At 40.6% G+C, this 15,167-nt stretch overlaps 1 protein-coding gene across 1 annotated transcript in view; it reads right to left on the bottom strand.

Moving 5' to 3' along the window:
- Window positions 1-1,951: 1,951 nt before the first annotated feature.
- VCAN (versican) overlaps window positions 1,952-15,167 on the bottom strand; it is a 146,941-nt gene continuing 133,725 nt past the window's right edge. Inside the window, exons 13-15 of the mRNA XM_045021736.1 lie at window positions 6,570-6,714; window positions 5,246-5,428; window positions 1,952-4,529 (exon numbers count right to left, since the gene is read on the bottom strand). Of these exons, the coding sequence (XP_044877671.1) occupies window positions 4,399-4,529; window positions 5,246-5,428; window positions 6,570-6,714 (459 nt within the window). The 3' untranslated portion in view covers window positions 1,952-4,398. The remainder of the gene's footprint in view (window positions 4,530-5,245; window positions 5,429-6,569; window positions 6,715-15,167) is intronic.

The following is a 15,167-nucleotide window of genomic DNA, read 5'->3' as shown; positions in this document are numbered from 1 at the left end:
CAAAGGACCTGTTGCTAGAAGTTGCTGTGTCACCCCCCGTCTTCACTCCACAGACCAGGATTACCATGGTAAGTGTGTGCAACGTTTCAAATGTGCAAAATTCCCAAAGCTCCCTTTTTCAGAGCTAGAAGTGGATTTTGCAAGTTGATGTGTGAACAAATATTTAATATTTTCATGACCCCTTCGCCCCAAAAAACAGAACTGGAGTGCCTGACTCTCTAATGTATTTGTCCCCACAATGCCCTGGGGAAGTTGGGAAGTACCATATCCTTATTGCAAATATGTGGAACTGAGAAACTAAGTGATGTGCCATCCCACTGGAAGTCTGGGGCAGACCCAGCTCTCCCAAATCCTAGGCCAGGGCCATGATCTGTGAACTGTCCTTCCTCTCTTTAGACTCTCACAATTTAACACTAGGGATTACTGGAAAAGAATGGAAAACACCACACATAAATGCTGAATGCAATTTTGCCATGAAAAAAATTAACCTATTTTTATGCAGCTCTTTTTGAATCTGCAAGGCTGTGCTGGAACAACAGACTCTTATTACATTTCTCTTTCTGGTCAGGCTTGAGATAAAGGTACTGTGCCAACAGCCTTTCTTGCAGTGCACAGACTCTTTTTTTTCACTCCTGGTCTGTAGTCCAAGTTTTCAATGAAGGTTCTTATTTTAACCAAGATGGATCATCCATCCCTAACACGTGCACTGCAAGTACAAAACTGGAGGAGATTCTATTTGCGTTGACATTCCAATTCCAATTTAATCATCTCTGGCATCCACAGACAAAGTCAGGTGTGCAGTTCAATTTGCCTCTATTGGCTCTGATTTCAGGGAAGTGCCCACTGTCATCAAGCTTGAGCAGTTTCATAGTTGAAAGGAGGGGCGTGTGTCCCTGCGGACAGCCTGGATAGGAATATAGGAACAGTCGATCCATGCAGCATATTCTTTTGCTGAAACGTTGCAACTTACGCTGCAATATGCAGCGAAGTATACTCCTGCTGTAAGTAGTAGCATCCCAACTCGCCCTCTGGAGCATATAAACGCAATCAGATGAAGCCCATGCCTACAGCCACATTTACAAAAGCCAGATGTACTGCAGATATTGTGGAGATGCACAGAATAATAGTTGCTCTGCACAGCTATTCACAGATCCATGGTATTGGACCTGCTTTCCTTGTAGCATTTTGGGCTCTGTGCACAGGCTTCAGGCCAGACCCCTGTCTGTCCCAACCATCAGCTGAGCCTGCCTACAAGACAGGAATACACAATACATTTTTGACCTCTTCCATACCGTCAAATTTTACAATTAACATCTCCCTTCCATATCCAACCTGATGTAATCAGCTTCTGTATTGTGTGGAATAGCACAGAGCGGGAAAATACAGAGGAAAAGTTTAGTAATTAATCCTGTGGTTGAAAGTAAATTTAGTGGCAATATTTCTTCTATTAATTTAGTATTTTTTGGAAAAAAATTATTTGTAATACTCTCATCTAACATAGATAGGGTTTAAAAAAAAAGATAAACAGTGCTGGATTATTTGCAATACTCTCATCTGACATAGATAAACAGTGCTGGATTAATTTGTTAGCCAAGAGGAAGGAGCTGTGAAATGCTGATTTTGACATTTTTATTCAAATCTCGGACTCCAGCCCCTTTTCATAATTTTGACCTCAATAACCTTGAGTGTGTTTGAGTTTGGTGCTCCTGGAAATGAAGGCTAATACTATTGGCTTGAGTAGAGTCTTGGCTTCTCTTGAGCAGAGAGACTAACAAGCATACATACCTAACTGCTGTCCACATCACAAAACCGCCAAGATGTGCCCTATGGCCTAGGATGTGACCATCTAACTAACTTTACATTTGGGATTTAAATCAGGAATTAAATTAGGTTTCCAGAGTTGAAGAAAGTTCAGTTCATTTTCTAAATAAAGAAACATGGGTTTGTTTTTAATAAGGAAATTTGTCAGTCCTATTTTATTATGAGCGACAGAGGCAGAAATGGAAAGAATCAACATAAGATCTATACCTAACTTATTTAAACTACAATCACCATGGTATCTGAATGGCTTACAACATTATTTAAATCCAAAAGCAAACAAGTAAAACAACAGATTTATACAACAGATTTGTACATATTGTAAGAAAATTGACAGAGTGCTAAAACCCATTTTATGATCTGTATGTGTTTGCACAACGAAATGATGTATAGTATACTCTATATTGTGAACAGAGCCTTGATTTACACAAGTAATAATCTTGCTCTATATTTTAAAACACAGTCCAAAAATCCTGTACAGCTACTTATCTAAAATCTAATCCAAACCCTATTAAAATTCAATCTAAAGACTCCCTTAGATTTAAGTGGGCATTGGATTAGGCCCATAGTACCTGTGAAATAACGGTGAGTACAAACAGCCTAACACATGATCACCCTATTCATATGTAAAATATCACATTGCATAGATTTAAAGTGGAAGACATGCAATAACAAGACAAGTCACAGTATAGCAAAACCTTGTTTCTTTGGTGAAACAGAAGCAGATATTAAAGTTACAAAGATTTTAACTTTCATTCACAAAAAAAACAGACATTCACATTATACACTATACAAGTTATAATATAAATAGAAAAAAGCAGTATGTGTGCTGTAGAGGGGAAAAATGTACAAGTCAATGCAGTGGGGTACTGCAGTCAAGAACACTCAAGGTTAGGTTCCACTTGGTTTAGCAGTCAATGGAATTTCTTAAAGACACCATTTGCAATTGTAGCTACGGTATTTGCTGAGAAGCCATAGAAGTTTTACTTTATGGACAGCTCAATAGGATACAAACTCCTACATATTAGCTGGATTTTCACTTTTTTTCTTTTGCTTGCTTCTCTCTCCATAATTTTTGCCTACATCAATATTATAAGAGACCTCGACCTGGCTTTATATTATTATTTTAGAAGATGTATCAGAGGGTATTTATCTTTTTTTTTTTTTTTTACACAGCCCAAAAGTGTGCTTTGTTGAAGCAACCAAATTGACATGGTCCTTGCTGTGGAGAGCTTATTTTAAATACTACCTTACTATACATGTCCAGACCAATGATGAGCTGAATGGGTCAAAGTAAAATAAAACAATCAAAACAAAGAAGTCCTACATGCACACTGCATTCACTATGATCTCTAATCTTTTTGTGCATTTCTTTTTAGATAGCCAACATGCTGATTCTTCTACAAGTCACCCATTTCATCACAAACAAGTGATCCTGTTTCCTAGGAATTTAGTACATCAGGGAAATAGCAGCTGAACTGAAATATGGTTCCAAATGCATCAGGGGAGCTCAGGGGCTAATACTGAACTACCAAGCTCTTTCCGTTTTCTTTGCATGGGTAAAATAACATCCAATAAGTTAAATCAGTATGGCTTACTTCATTTATTTATGTACGCTTCACAGCTGCAGCATTCATACACAAACATTCATTACTTTATAAAAAAGATTAAAAATGGTTATATATACAAAATTATTTACTTTTTTGACTTTTTTTTGTTTGTTAAAAAAAAACACCCCCCAAAAAACCAACCCTAGGTCTACCTCCATTATAAAATGCAGAAACCTGTAACACAGACCTATGGTTAGTATTGTGAAAGTCATTTTAAGAAAGTAACCCTGGTTGAGGGAGTTAATGTATTAGCACTTTGACTCTTACAGGCCTTCTTTGCCATATACAAGTCCTCCATGCAGTCCACCAGTGATGAAGCTGGAATGGAGAGCAGGAAAAGTTCCACATTGCAGTCCCTAATTCAAGCATGATGTCACTTTATGTTTTGCATCACATGGACAAAAACTGTTCCTCTGATGGGAAATGGCGGAGTTTAAAAAAAAAAAAGAAATGTAACTTGTGTGTTTATCTTCATCCGGCAGTTTTCAGTCAATACAATTATATTTAAACCATCTCCAACCTAAGTGAACGACAGACAAATAAGGAAATCAATGATTACAGACCTCTGAGGCCATATAACCATAAATATGCCTGAACTTAGTGTGACTTTTCATTTTATATACAGGATTTTAAAAACAACACACAATTAAACATCATAAAATCATCTTATTTACATTTTCATTGGTGCTAAAATTGAGCTGTTTAAATATTGCAGTAGGCTGGTATATGTTATAAAATGGTCCCCACTGGTGGCATATAGAAAACTAACATTTCTGATTGGCTGGAAACGGTTCCTCATATTTTTATTTTTGAATTTGCTGATAAACCCCAACATTTTTGCAAAATGTGTTGTGAATTCTGGAGTCCATAGTTCCAAACAATTTGATAATACTTCTAGAAATGATAGAAAAGGCACAGTAAGTTAGGACTTTGGCTGAAATGGTGAAAATCCCTATTCACCATTTAGCATTCAGCGTCTTGAATCCTGCCACGTCCTGATCCAGCGGTGATAATGTTTTGATGAATTTAACAGAGTTCCCTTTCCTGGTGAAGGATGTTTATAGTAATATTTCTTAGAATAAGTCCTTTGGAATGTGGATGCTGCAAAGAAGGGGGAAAAAGAGGGAAAATATTAAAAGAATTCCTTGATCTGAACAATAAACTGGCTGATGGACAATACAATGAGTCACACTTTATATTAAGTTTATTAATGGTTTATAAAGGAATTATAAATGATATTATAAGCATGTTACAGACAGAAGTAATATGTGTTATAGGTGATTACAAGCATATCAACAGACAGTATCATTGATGGCTGTGAGCCATGGTTATAAGGAACCTATTCACTCTGACTGTATTGCTAACTTTTATGAGTTTATCATAGGTACATGGTATTGATGTATTTTTAAAGCCCCAGCTCCTGAAGTTAAGTGGGTATGAGGAGAATTTCAGCTTTCGCTTTGGTTTGTTTTAAAAAAAAATACATTTCTAGCCCTGATGGTTGTGGAGAAAAGCTTGAAGACATGATCCAGGGACATCCTAAAGGCTGAGAAACCAGAAGACAAATAAAAGACCCTCCGTGCACACTTTTTTTAAAATCATGATTTTTTGAGGCCTGATTCATGGTTTTGAACACCTGAGATTAATAATGCTGCTAGAACAATCTATATCAATTGACTAATCTTCCTAACACTGTATTAAAACATCTATTAATCATTTATTAACTCTTCAAAAATGATCTGAAAATGGATCCTTAATAAAAAGTTTGACCATGTTGGGTCTATAGTTTCTGATACAGCTCATAGTCAGCAACTTACGATTCATACAGGTGATTTTAGGCATATCCCAGCTTCCATTCCCTTGACACCGGATAGTTGGAATATGGCGCTGGATGAAACCATCTTTGCAGTGGTATCTAATCAGGGAGTTGATTTCATAGCGAGGCTTCATCTTCCCAAAAGTCTTTGCATTTTCTACAACAGGAGGCTGACCACAGGCAACTAAAGACCAAAAAGAACCAAGTTCATAGGTGTCATTCCAAAGTGAGTCTAACCCTGCAGTCCTTACCCAGGAGGGCACCAACTGACTTCGTAGGAGTCTTGCCTGAATCAGAACTGCAGGATCAGCCCTGTTGTGACATGGCTGAGCAGATTTTAATGTTACAAGAATGAAATGGAAACTTGCAGACAAAATTGATGGCGTTTCCTTTTTGTTTTGAATTTACTATGTGGTTTGATGGCCAACCGAAAATGGGAATAAAGTAGCAATTTCTGCAGAACTCCAAAGGCCATTAACTCTATATCAAAAGGTTTTTCAAAAAGGGCTAATTCATAAACTTAGTCTGGAATTCTCCTTTTGAACAAGAATGTATGTGAAACACTGGAGACCCATGGATCCATCAATGATATATCAATAAAACGCAGTAAATCTAAGGATGTTACATTAGGCAGCAGTGGCAAAGGTTTGGGTTTTGACTGCACCAGTCTGTAAAGGCTGAGAATTTCAGGTGATCAGCTGAGTGCACAGCTTCTAGTAACAGCCAGGTTTCATATTCCCTCCATTCTAATGGAGCAAAGCCACTACACAGCTGAGCTGTATGAATCCAAACATAGTTCAGGTTTAGAGAGCGTGATAAAATAATCTTGCTTCGGAAAACACGTGGATAAAAGTCTGTGAGAAAATGCCTTCAATCGGATCTGAAACACCAACTCAGGTAATAGCAGGCATTGACTGTATGCTCAGTCCAGCCCATAATTCTGTTAACTAAAGAGAGTTCTCAGGGCAAACAAGCTCTTTCATTGGCTTTCTCTTCAATCAGCCCAGCAGTAGGAGTACTCCAGTACTCTCTGCCATTAGAGGGATGACTCCACCTTCTGACCCTGCCCAGCCACTTATTTTTGGTTAATTTAGGCTACTGAGTTGTTGGTAAGCTACCCAATCTGCCCAAAATATAATCTTTCTGGGCTAGAAAAAAAAAGAAGCCGGTTTAAAGCTGGTAAGCATAAGCCCATCTGAGGATCCATTATGCCAGTCTTCAGCCAGAATTTGTCCCCATTACTTTATAAAGCAGGGTCACTCAGATGTATGAATTTAGGGAATCATGCCTATTTTAGTCACTATCACATGGTGATGGTTTCTCACCTGTTCCTTTCTTGCAGGTGTATGTGAGGTGGTAATTGCATGGTACATCATTCCATTGGCCATTCTCATGCCAAATTATAACAACACAGTCTTCTCCAACAGAAAAGAAACTGTCTGGCTGGTTAGGTCGCCAGTTTTCATATTGCTGCAGAAAAGAGGAGCAAAGTTATTATTTCCGGAGTCAGGGAATATTACATTCTGTATTAGAGAAGTTCACATAATATTACCTCAGAAAGAGGGCAAATTCAATAGTTCAATACCCAGGCAATTCAGCACAAATTAAACAAAAATGGATGTACAATTAATAGAAGTGAGAGGGAATTGATGATCTTAATGGAAAAAAAATAAAGCTTCCTCCTCCTGCATCGGACCTGCTTCTACCAGTACATTTTTATTAATATCACATTCATACAGAAATTGAACAGGAGAAATTCCTGCCATCTAAACAATGCAGTTAAAAAAGCAGTACAGACACAGAGATACACAATGGAAACCAACTACATGCAGTTTGGAGCAAACCAAACCAAACACAAGGATGCGTTGCTCTTGTTTGTTTAATTGTCAGCCTGTCATTGAGCCTAGTGAACAAATAGATACAAACTGTGGACCTGACCCTGAAAAGAGTTCCATCCATGGCAGATTTTGATGGAGCTTCATTCACAAAATTGGTCTACAAATAGCCCATTGCAGGAGATGGACTTAAGATCATTCAGTGATGTCATTTGTGGTGGTATTGGGGAAGGGAGCGAGAGAATTCAATCTGCTCTGTTGAACAACAAGCCTGGAGTGCATGAAAAGTTGTAATATAGGAACAGTCAATAATGTACCAGATTCAAGGTCCATCTAGTTCAGTATCCTGTCTCTGACATCGGCCAATACCTGATGCTTCAGAGAAAGGTGTAAGAACCCCACAGTAGGCAGATGTGGGATAAGTCTCATCCTGGTTTCCAAACAGATACAGCAACGAAAGACATATTTTCCCCTCCATTAATGGAGACCCCACCCTTTTTGGATTTCTCTGACCCTATTTTAATTTCTTCTTAAAAATGCATATATTATAAAAAACAACACAGAAAAAAGATTTGGAACACTACATATAATAATTTTCTTTTATATTCCTGCTGTGTCACTGATGGAAGAATTGTATGAAGGATAAAAATAAGTATCTGAAAACAGGAATTCATATAAATGCCAGAACCCAGCCAGCCAATCAGCTCCTTCTATGGTCAAAGTGGCCCCTCAATGCTCACATTTGAATTTGGCACTTACATCCTCCTGACTGGACCTTGTCCATATAAAAGTCCATAAAAGAATAGCTTTTAAAAATATAAATAACTTCATGAAGTTACCACAATTCATTACCCATGTGAACACATTTAGAAATAAAGTTAATGAGCCACACACAATGCTGAATCAGGCTATTAAAAAGCTGAGTTTAATGCTTACCCTTTTCCTACAATATGTCAGGTTATCCATCACAAGTCTTTAATTATCTAAGCACTTCTCAACTGTAATGTTCTAAACTGAGCTGCACTGAATTTAATACAGGTGCCCAACTTGTAAAACATCCTCCTTGATGTGTGGGACTAAGTTAATTTAGGGTTGCCAGATGTCTGGTTTACAAATGGAATGGCCAGTCGAAAAGGGACCCTGGCGGCTCCAGTCAGCACCGCTGACCAGGCCGTTAAAAGTCCGGTTGGCAGTGCAGCAGGGCTAAGGCAGACTCCCTGCCTGCCCTGGCTCTGTGTGGCACCCGGAAGTAGCAGCATGTCCCTGCGGCCTGGGAGGCTCTGTACGCTGCCCCTGCCCCGAGCGCCAGTTCAGCAGCTCCCATTGGCCAGGAACCACAGCCAATGGGAACTGCGGGGGCAGTGCCTGCGGGCAGAGGCAGCACCTGCAGGCAAGGGCAGTGCATGGAGCCACCTGGCCATGCCTCTGCCTAGGGGCTGGAGGGACATGCTGGTCCCTTCCAGGAGCTATGTGAGGTAAGCGTTGCCTGGCTGGATCCCTCATCCTACACCTGCACCCACACCCCAACCCCCTGCCCCAGCCCTGAGCCCCCTCCCACACCCAAACTCCCTCCTAGAGCCCGCACCCCTCTCCCGCACTCTGAACCCCTCAGCCCCAGCCAGGAGTCGCATCCTGCACCCCAAACTCCTCATCCCCCACCCCACACCAGAGCCCAGATCCGTAGCTGAAGCCCTCACCACTCCCTGCACCCTAACCCCATGCTACAGCCTGAAGCCCCCTCCCATACTCTGAACCCTTTGGCCCCAGCCCAGAGCCCCCTCCTGCACCCCAAACCCCTCAGCCCCACCCCCACTCCTGAGCCCGCACTCGCACTGGAGTCCTCACCTCCTCCCGCACCCCAACCCTCTACCCTAGCCCAGTGAAAATGAGCAAGTGAGCAAGGGTGGGGGAGAGTGTGGGAGGGGGGATGGAGTGAGATGGGGACTTGAAGGGGCGGGGCAGAGGGGAAAGGGTGGGGCAGAGGGCGGGGCAAGGGTGTTCAGTTTTCTGTAATCAGAAATTTGGCAACCCTAAGTTAATTTCACGTCAGTGTTCAGCATCACTAACACAAGACATATACAGGTCCTTCTTCATTAAGGGCCAGAAATTCAGCATTTTGTGGTGGGAGTGCAAATCCTCGACGCACAGCAGCTAAGCACAATGCACAGCATGCAAACATGCAAAAGCAGGGATCTGCAGTGTGCATGACTTTCTGCATCACTCTGTGCACAAATACAAAATGGATCTGCATGCATCCCACAATGCAAAGTGGGTGGGTCAGGGAGGCCTTACCTGGGCATGCTGATGCAAATGTGATTGAGGATGCATAAGCATGGGTCAAAAACTCTGCCCTGAGTAATGCCAGTAAAAGAGTAACTCCATGGAAGTTAGTGGAGTTATTCTGGAATGACAAAGTAAAATCCAAAGTGGATGTTCTTCTATGCCTGCTCAGTCCAGGTGCTGGGACCCTATTGCAGCATGCTCAGATAAGACACTTAGGAAAACCCAGAGATAACAGCCAGGATCCTGGATAGATGCCTGAGCCAAAGTGTACTCAATAGAAAGAATCCCATTGATTTCAATAAAACTGGTCTGATCCTTCAACATTCCTGGAAGGCTCTGCAGATTTGTAGAAGTCAAGGGTGCTCTGCACCCCAGGTGTGTGAATTGAGGGGGCTCAGCACCTTGTTGAATTGAGCTCTAATCATATATAGCGGTTTGTGGGCATTTTACATCATAATGGCTTCAAACTTTTTTTCTTTGTTTTGTTGGCAGGGCTGCAGGATCATATCTAGACGCTGTAGTCAATGCAAGAATGTCTGATATCCCTCGACATGACATGCCGTTGCCTCACATCTGATATCATCTTTGCAGATTTATTTTGGCTGGGCAACTCTGATTTTCTTGGTGTTAATGCCGGAATTGCTTAGCACAAGAATTTCCAAACTCCTGAACTGCTTTCTTAAGTCTCCACCCTGCTCCTCCGTAGTTTTTCAATACCTTATTTAGCCACACTTCACTGACTGGGAGATAAGAGATGTGAGGGGGAAAGTATCTCACAGTTTGGATGGCATGTGTTGCTTTACAAATGCATTAATATCCTTTTTCTTGTTATGAGAGAGATTTTGAGGAACCATGGGTTTGGGTCTCCTCTGATTTACAATGGTGTAAATCAAGAGCAACATTATTGAGATGAGTGGAGTTACCTCAGCATAAAACTGGTGGGAGAGAAGAATCAAACCCCACATGTGTCAGTTACTAGGCTACAGCGTTTGCATTCAAAGATATTCTGTGTCTATAATCACTGCATTTGCGAAGTTTATAGGAATAGCCTCTATTTGTGAAAATGCATCCAAAATACTTGATTAATAATTCCTCTGTTGGGAAACACTGCTCAAATATCCTAAACAAAGCATCTTTCTTTTTAGTGGTTACTTCATTTGAGATCCTTATATTTCAACTCAATTACTGTATTTTACAAAAATATGTTGTACCAAAAAATAGCATATTTCAGTTCCCCATTCCTTGGCACTGTTTATTGTGCAGATTTTTTTTTAAGATCACGTGTAAAAGAGTTCAGCAACCAAACTCACAGATGGATCCAAAGAATACTGGCACTGTTCCAGTCACTCTGCAGCTAGCTTATATCTTCATGTAAATTGTAACTGTCTCCACAAATCAGTGAAGCCATTATTAAAGGGCTCTTACTCTTATAGTTTTCAAGCCAGCCCGAAGTCATCAATCAAAGGTAAACTGACATCTTACCAACATCATTAGTCTTCATTTCTGAAAACCTGAATACATTCACATTTCAAGTTAACGCAAGGTGGAAGAGCTACTATGGGCTTTTTTACCTACACCAAAAATATTATGGAGTTATGCCATCAAACAGACCGACCTAAAAAACATTACCCTCATGGGCAATATGGAAGCAAGGCCAGGAGGAAATTACTGTAACATATAATGCAAAATGATGCCTGAGATCAAAATGTTAAAGCATATCCAGGAAGTGTATATAGGGACCTATACTCATTGCCATTTCTGCAGCCCTGAAGGAAGAGCAATGCCAGACAAAAGTTGGGCTCACTGCACTTGTTTCCTCCAGCCACACAGTGGATCTGCAAGGATGGTGTTGATGGAGGGGACCGATACATTGGAATTAACACTCCAATGAGGTGCACAGAGTAGTTCATATCTCTCAATGCTATTGTTTCAGTCTATCTGCAGACTTGGGCAGCCATTGCTCTGTTGGTAACACTCAGGTCACATTTTCAAGCTCATCTTCACAACTGTGATGGCTAGAGATTTAGGGCTTGTCTATTCTACAAAGTCTCTGCTGGTCATGTATACGTTACATCAGCAAAACCTCCTAGTGAAGACACAGCACATGCTGGCTACACTTTTCTGCCAGCATAGCTACAACCTCCTCTCTGAATGAGATTAGTTATGCCAACAAAAGCATTCTTCTGTCACCATAGTTGCATCTACACGAGGGGGTTTACCAGCATAATTATGTCAGCTGGGAGTGCATGATTTTTTCACTCTCTTAGCCAACATAGCTATGCTGGCAAAACTTTGTAGACTACACCAAGTCTTACTCATTTTCAATGACAGTTGAGATGCTGTGTCATCGCATGACTCCAGGAGCTGGTCCTAGGCACAGGAATAGAGTGTCTCTGTGTCTTAACCTGGCCCTTAGGAATCACACAACAATACTGCCCTGAGATCACGGTCAAGTTGAGAACAAGAGTAGGCCCTTAATACATCTTCACTGCTTATAACAATAATAACAACAAGGAGTCCTTGTGGCACCTTAGAGACTAACAAATTATTTGGGCATAAGCTTTCGTGAGCTAAAACCCACTTCATCAGATGCACGGAGTGAAAAATACAGTAAGTAGTATATATATGAAAAGATGGGTGTTGCCTTACCAAGTGTATGTGTGGGGGTCAGTGCTAATGAGGTCAATTCAATTAAGGTGGAAGTGGCCTATTCTCAACAATTGATTACTTTTGTAGTGCACTGTGCTGCAGGCTTCCTGTATGACCTTAGACTATGTCTGCACTGCAATTAAAAACCCGCGCTGACCTGTGCCAGGTGACTCAGGCATTTGGGGCTCAGGCTGCAGGGCTGTATAATTGCAACGTAGACTTCTGGGCTCGGGCTGCAGCCCAAGCTCTGGGACCCTCCCCCTTTGCAGCTTCCTAGACCCCAAACCACACCACAATTAAACAGCCCCTTAGCCCAAGTCCCACAAGCCTGAGTCAGCTGACATGGACCAGCTGTGGGTGTCTAATTGCAGTATGACCTTAGTCTCTTGGTTCCTTATCTGTAAAATGGGAAGATGGTGAGGCACTCAGATATTATGGTAGTGGAAAGCATATAAGTATCTAAAATACATTTACTATTATGTCCTTCAGGTGAATGGATCTCTATAAACTTCATTCTCCCCCATATTTTGCCTTGAATTAAACTTAACCAGACTCTGCCAACTGAGTGACAGACTGTCTTTTAAATGAAATTAAGTCTAAGGAAACAAACAGTTAATAGCAAACCTTTGTCATTCAGAAGTATCACTAATCAAAATGAGCAACCACAGTATTCCCATCATGAAGACATCTCTGCAAATATCTGAATACACTTTGCTTTATAAAAGGTTAGGTACTTATAACAGTGTAGGATAACCACCCATACTTTGGAAACTAATAAGTAATCCACTTAGCTCTTTAGCTGTTTGCATATTGTCAAGGTGAATCTGTGGGGAACAGCATCTAAGCATTGTAATAGCCATCCAATGATAACAGCCATTTCTTTATCACAGAAATACATACCAAGTGGCTTTGATCAATAGCTAGGATTTTACATTCCAAATAGTCAACAGACGCTGTGTGTAATGAACCACAACAAAATAAACCTCTGATGCAAACAAAACTTAATTACTTGACCCTTTTCTTGTGTAAAGGCCAATAATCCCTTCTATAACTAAACCCAAGAAATTATTTACTAGAAGTATGTCTAATCTTTACACAATCTTACACTGTTTTTCATCCTGGGGGAAAGGAATTTTCTGCAACTTTACATGACTCTCCAGTACAAATTTATCCTGGCATTTTTTTGGCACTTGTTATTATGAATGTGATCTGTGTTCCTGTGGCTGTCCTCTCTGAATGCTTCACAATGAGAAACTGATATGGCATATCACAACACTGAGAAAAGGACATCAGGAGTGGGCTGAATGATTTCTCTGTGGTCTGTTTTATCTTAAATTAAAGTTAAGCAACATTTCCTGACTGGCATTTATCAGTAAACTGGTTTAAACTGAGCACTAGAGGCCTTAACACCACCATGACCACTTGCAATTGTCTCCTTTTCCCTAACACCCCCTGAGAATGGGAATACGCTCTTCCATAATGACAGATAAGTCCTTAGAAGTTCTTATCAGGAAAGTCTGCTGACACAGTCACCCACATGGTGGGCTTCTTTTGAAATTCATTTACCTAGGATAGCTCAACTCGGATGTTATCTCTGCTTTTGAGTGAGGTCCTACTATTTACCAGTTTTACAGCTGATGCAAAAGGTGGTCAGCTGACTTGTCCCAAGTTACAGTGAGTCAGTGGATCAGTTCAGACTTTACTGGCAGATTACTTCATTAGACAACATTGCTTCTGTTAACTGAGAGACCTGGAAGAGGACTGGAAGGAATTTCACTTTCCATAAACAGCAAGAAAAAAAGTCAAGGGTTTATTTGTAAAGATTCAACAAGGATCATAACAACATTTCCATTTATAATCACGGCATCACTTAATATTTAAATGAATCTGATATTTGCTCTGGGAAAGACAAGATGTTACATTTGAATTGTTGCACTGAATTAGGTCCCAATCCTGCAAACAGTTCCACATGTGCTTAACTTTAAGCATGTTAGTAGTTCCATTGACTTCTCTGGGACTATTCATGCACTTAAAGGCCCCTGTTCAGTCAGGTATGTAAGCACATGCCTAACCTTAAATACATGAGTAATCCCAAGGAAATCTTTGAGGCAGCTCACATGTTGACGCACCTTACTGAATCCGGACCAGAGGTAAGTGTGTGTTTTGCAGACTCAGAGCCTTAATAATTAAGGGTGAAATTGTGGCCTCTTTGAAGACAATGGGAATTGCCCCGGCTTTCACGAGGCAAGGATTTCACCCTAAGGATTTAGGCCCTGAAACTACAACTGGATCCGTGCAGGCAGACTGCTGCTTCCCCCTGAAGCAGCTTGCAGGATAGGGGCCTTTGTTAGCGCATGTTCATGTCTTTCTGGAAATATCCCAGAAAGACCACATGCATACCCTATAAATATTTACATCTAAAGTAGATTATGTATCTTTTTGAGAGAATATTACCAATGCCATATAATGAAGATCCAATCCCTGCTTAGAACCAGTGACTAGCTGATGTATAAAATCAGTGTGAAACTTGTATTTTGTATTGCAAGGCTAGGTGTTTGTTTGGCTTCTTGGCTTATTTTTTTATTTGAGAACTTGTGAAAAGGAGAAATGTTGTGTTGAGCATGATAGGAAGCTTCCACTAGATGGAGCTGCCTACCCATTACTATGCCTAGATATTAATGATCAGCAGCTGTGTTACACTATCTTGTTTGAAAAAAACCTTAAAAATTTAAAAGATATTGAAAAGATATTAACTTCTCCTTTCCATGCTTGATTCAAAGCCCATTGATGCCAATGGAAAGACTCTCGCTGACTTCACTGGACTTTGGATCAGGCCCTCACTGATTAGTTTTCATCATGCTTCATATATTTAGCTTAGTGAGGACAATGTAGTTTGCTCTATTTGTATGCATAAGGGGGACTTTCAGAGGAAGTCCAGACTGCTCCATACAGAAATTAATGAGATACTGGCACTTTTGGTAAGAGGGGAGTTTCCTTGATGTCTTTGTCTACTAGCTAAGGCTACATTAGAGAAGTGTGAACCCCGGAACTTCATCAGTGTACAAAGCTTCTCTAATGTAGACAGTGACTATTTAGGTATGTGTATGATTCCCCACCTTGAGCAATATGCTAGTTGTCTACCTGGCTTCCACTCTC

The sequence above is a fragment of the Mauremys mutica genome, chromosome 6, assembly GCF_020497125.1.
Source record: "Mauremys mutica isolate MM-2020 ecotype Southern chromosome 6, ASM2049712v1, whole genome shotgun sequence".
Taxonomy (NCBI): domain Eukaryota; kingdom Metazoa; phylum Chordata; order Testudines; family Geoemydidae; genus Mauremys; species Mauremys mutica.
Note: the sequence above shows the minus strand (reverse complement) of the source record. Positions and strands in the feature narration are given on the sequence as shown.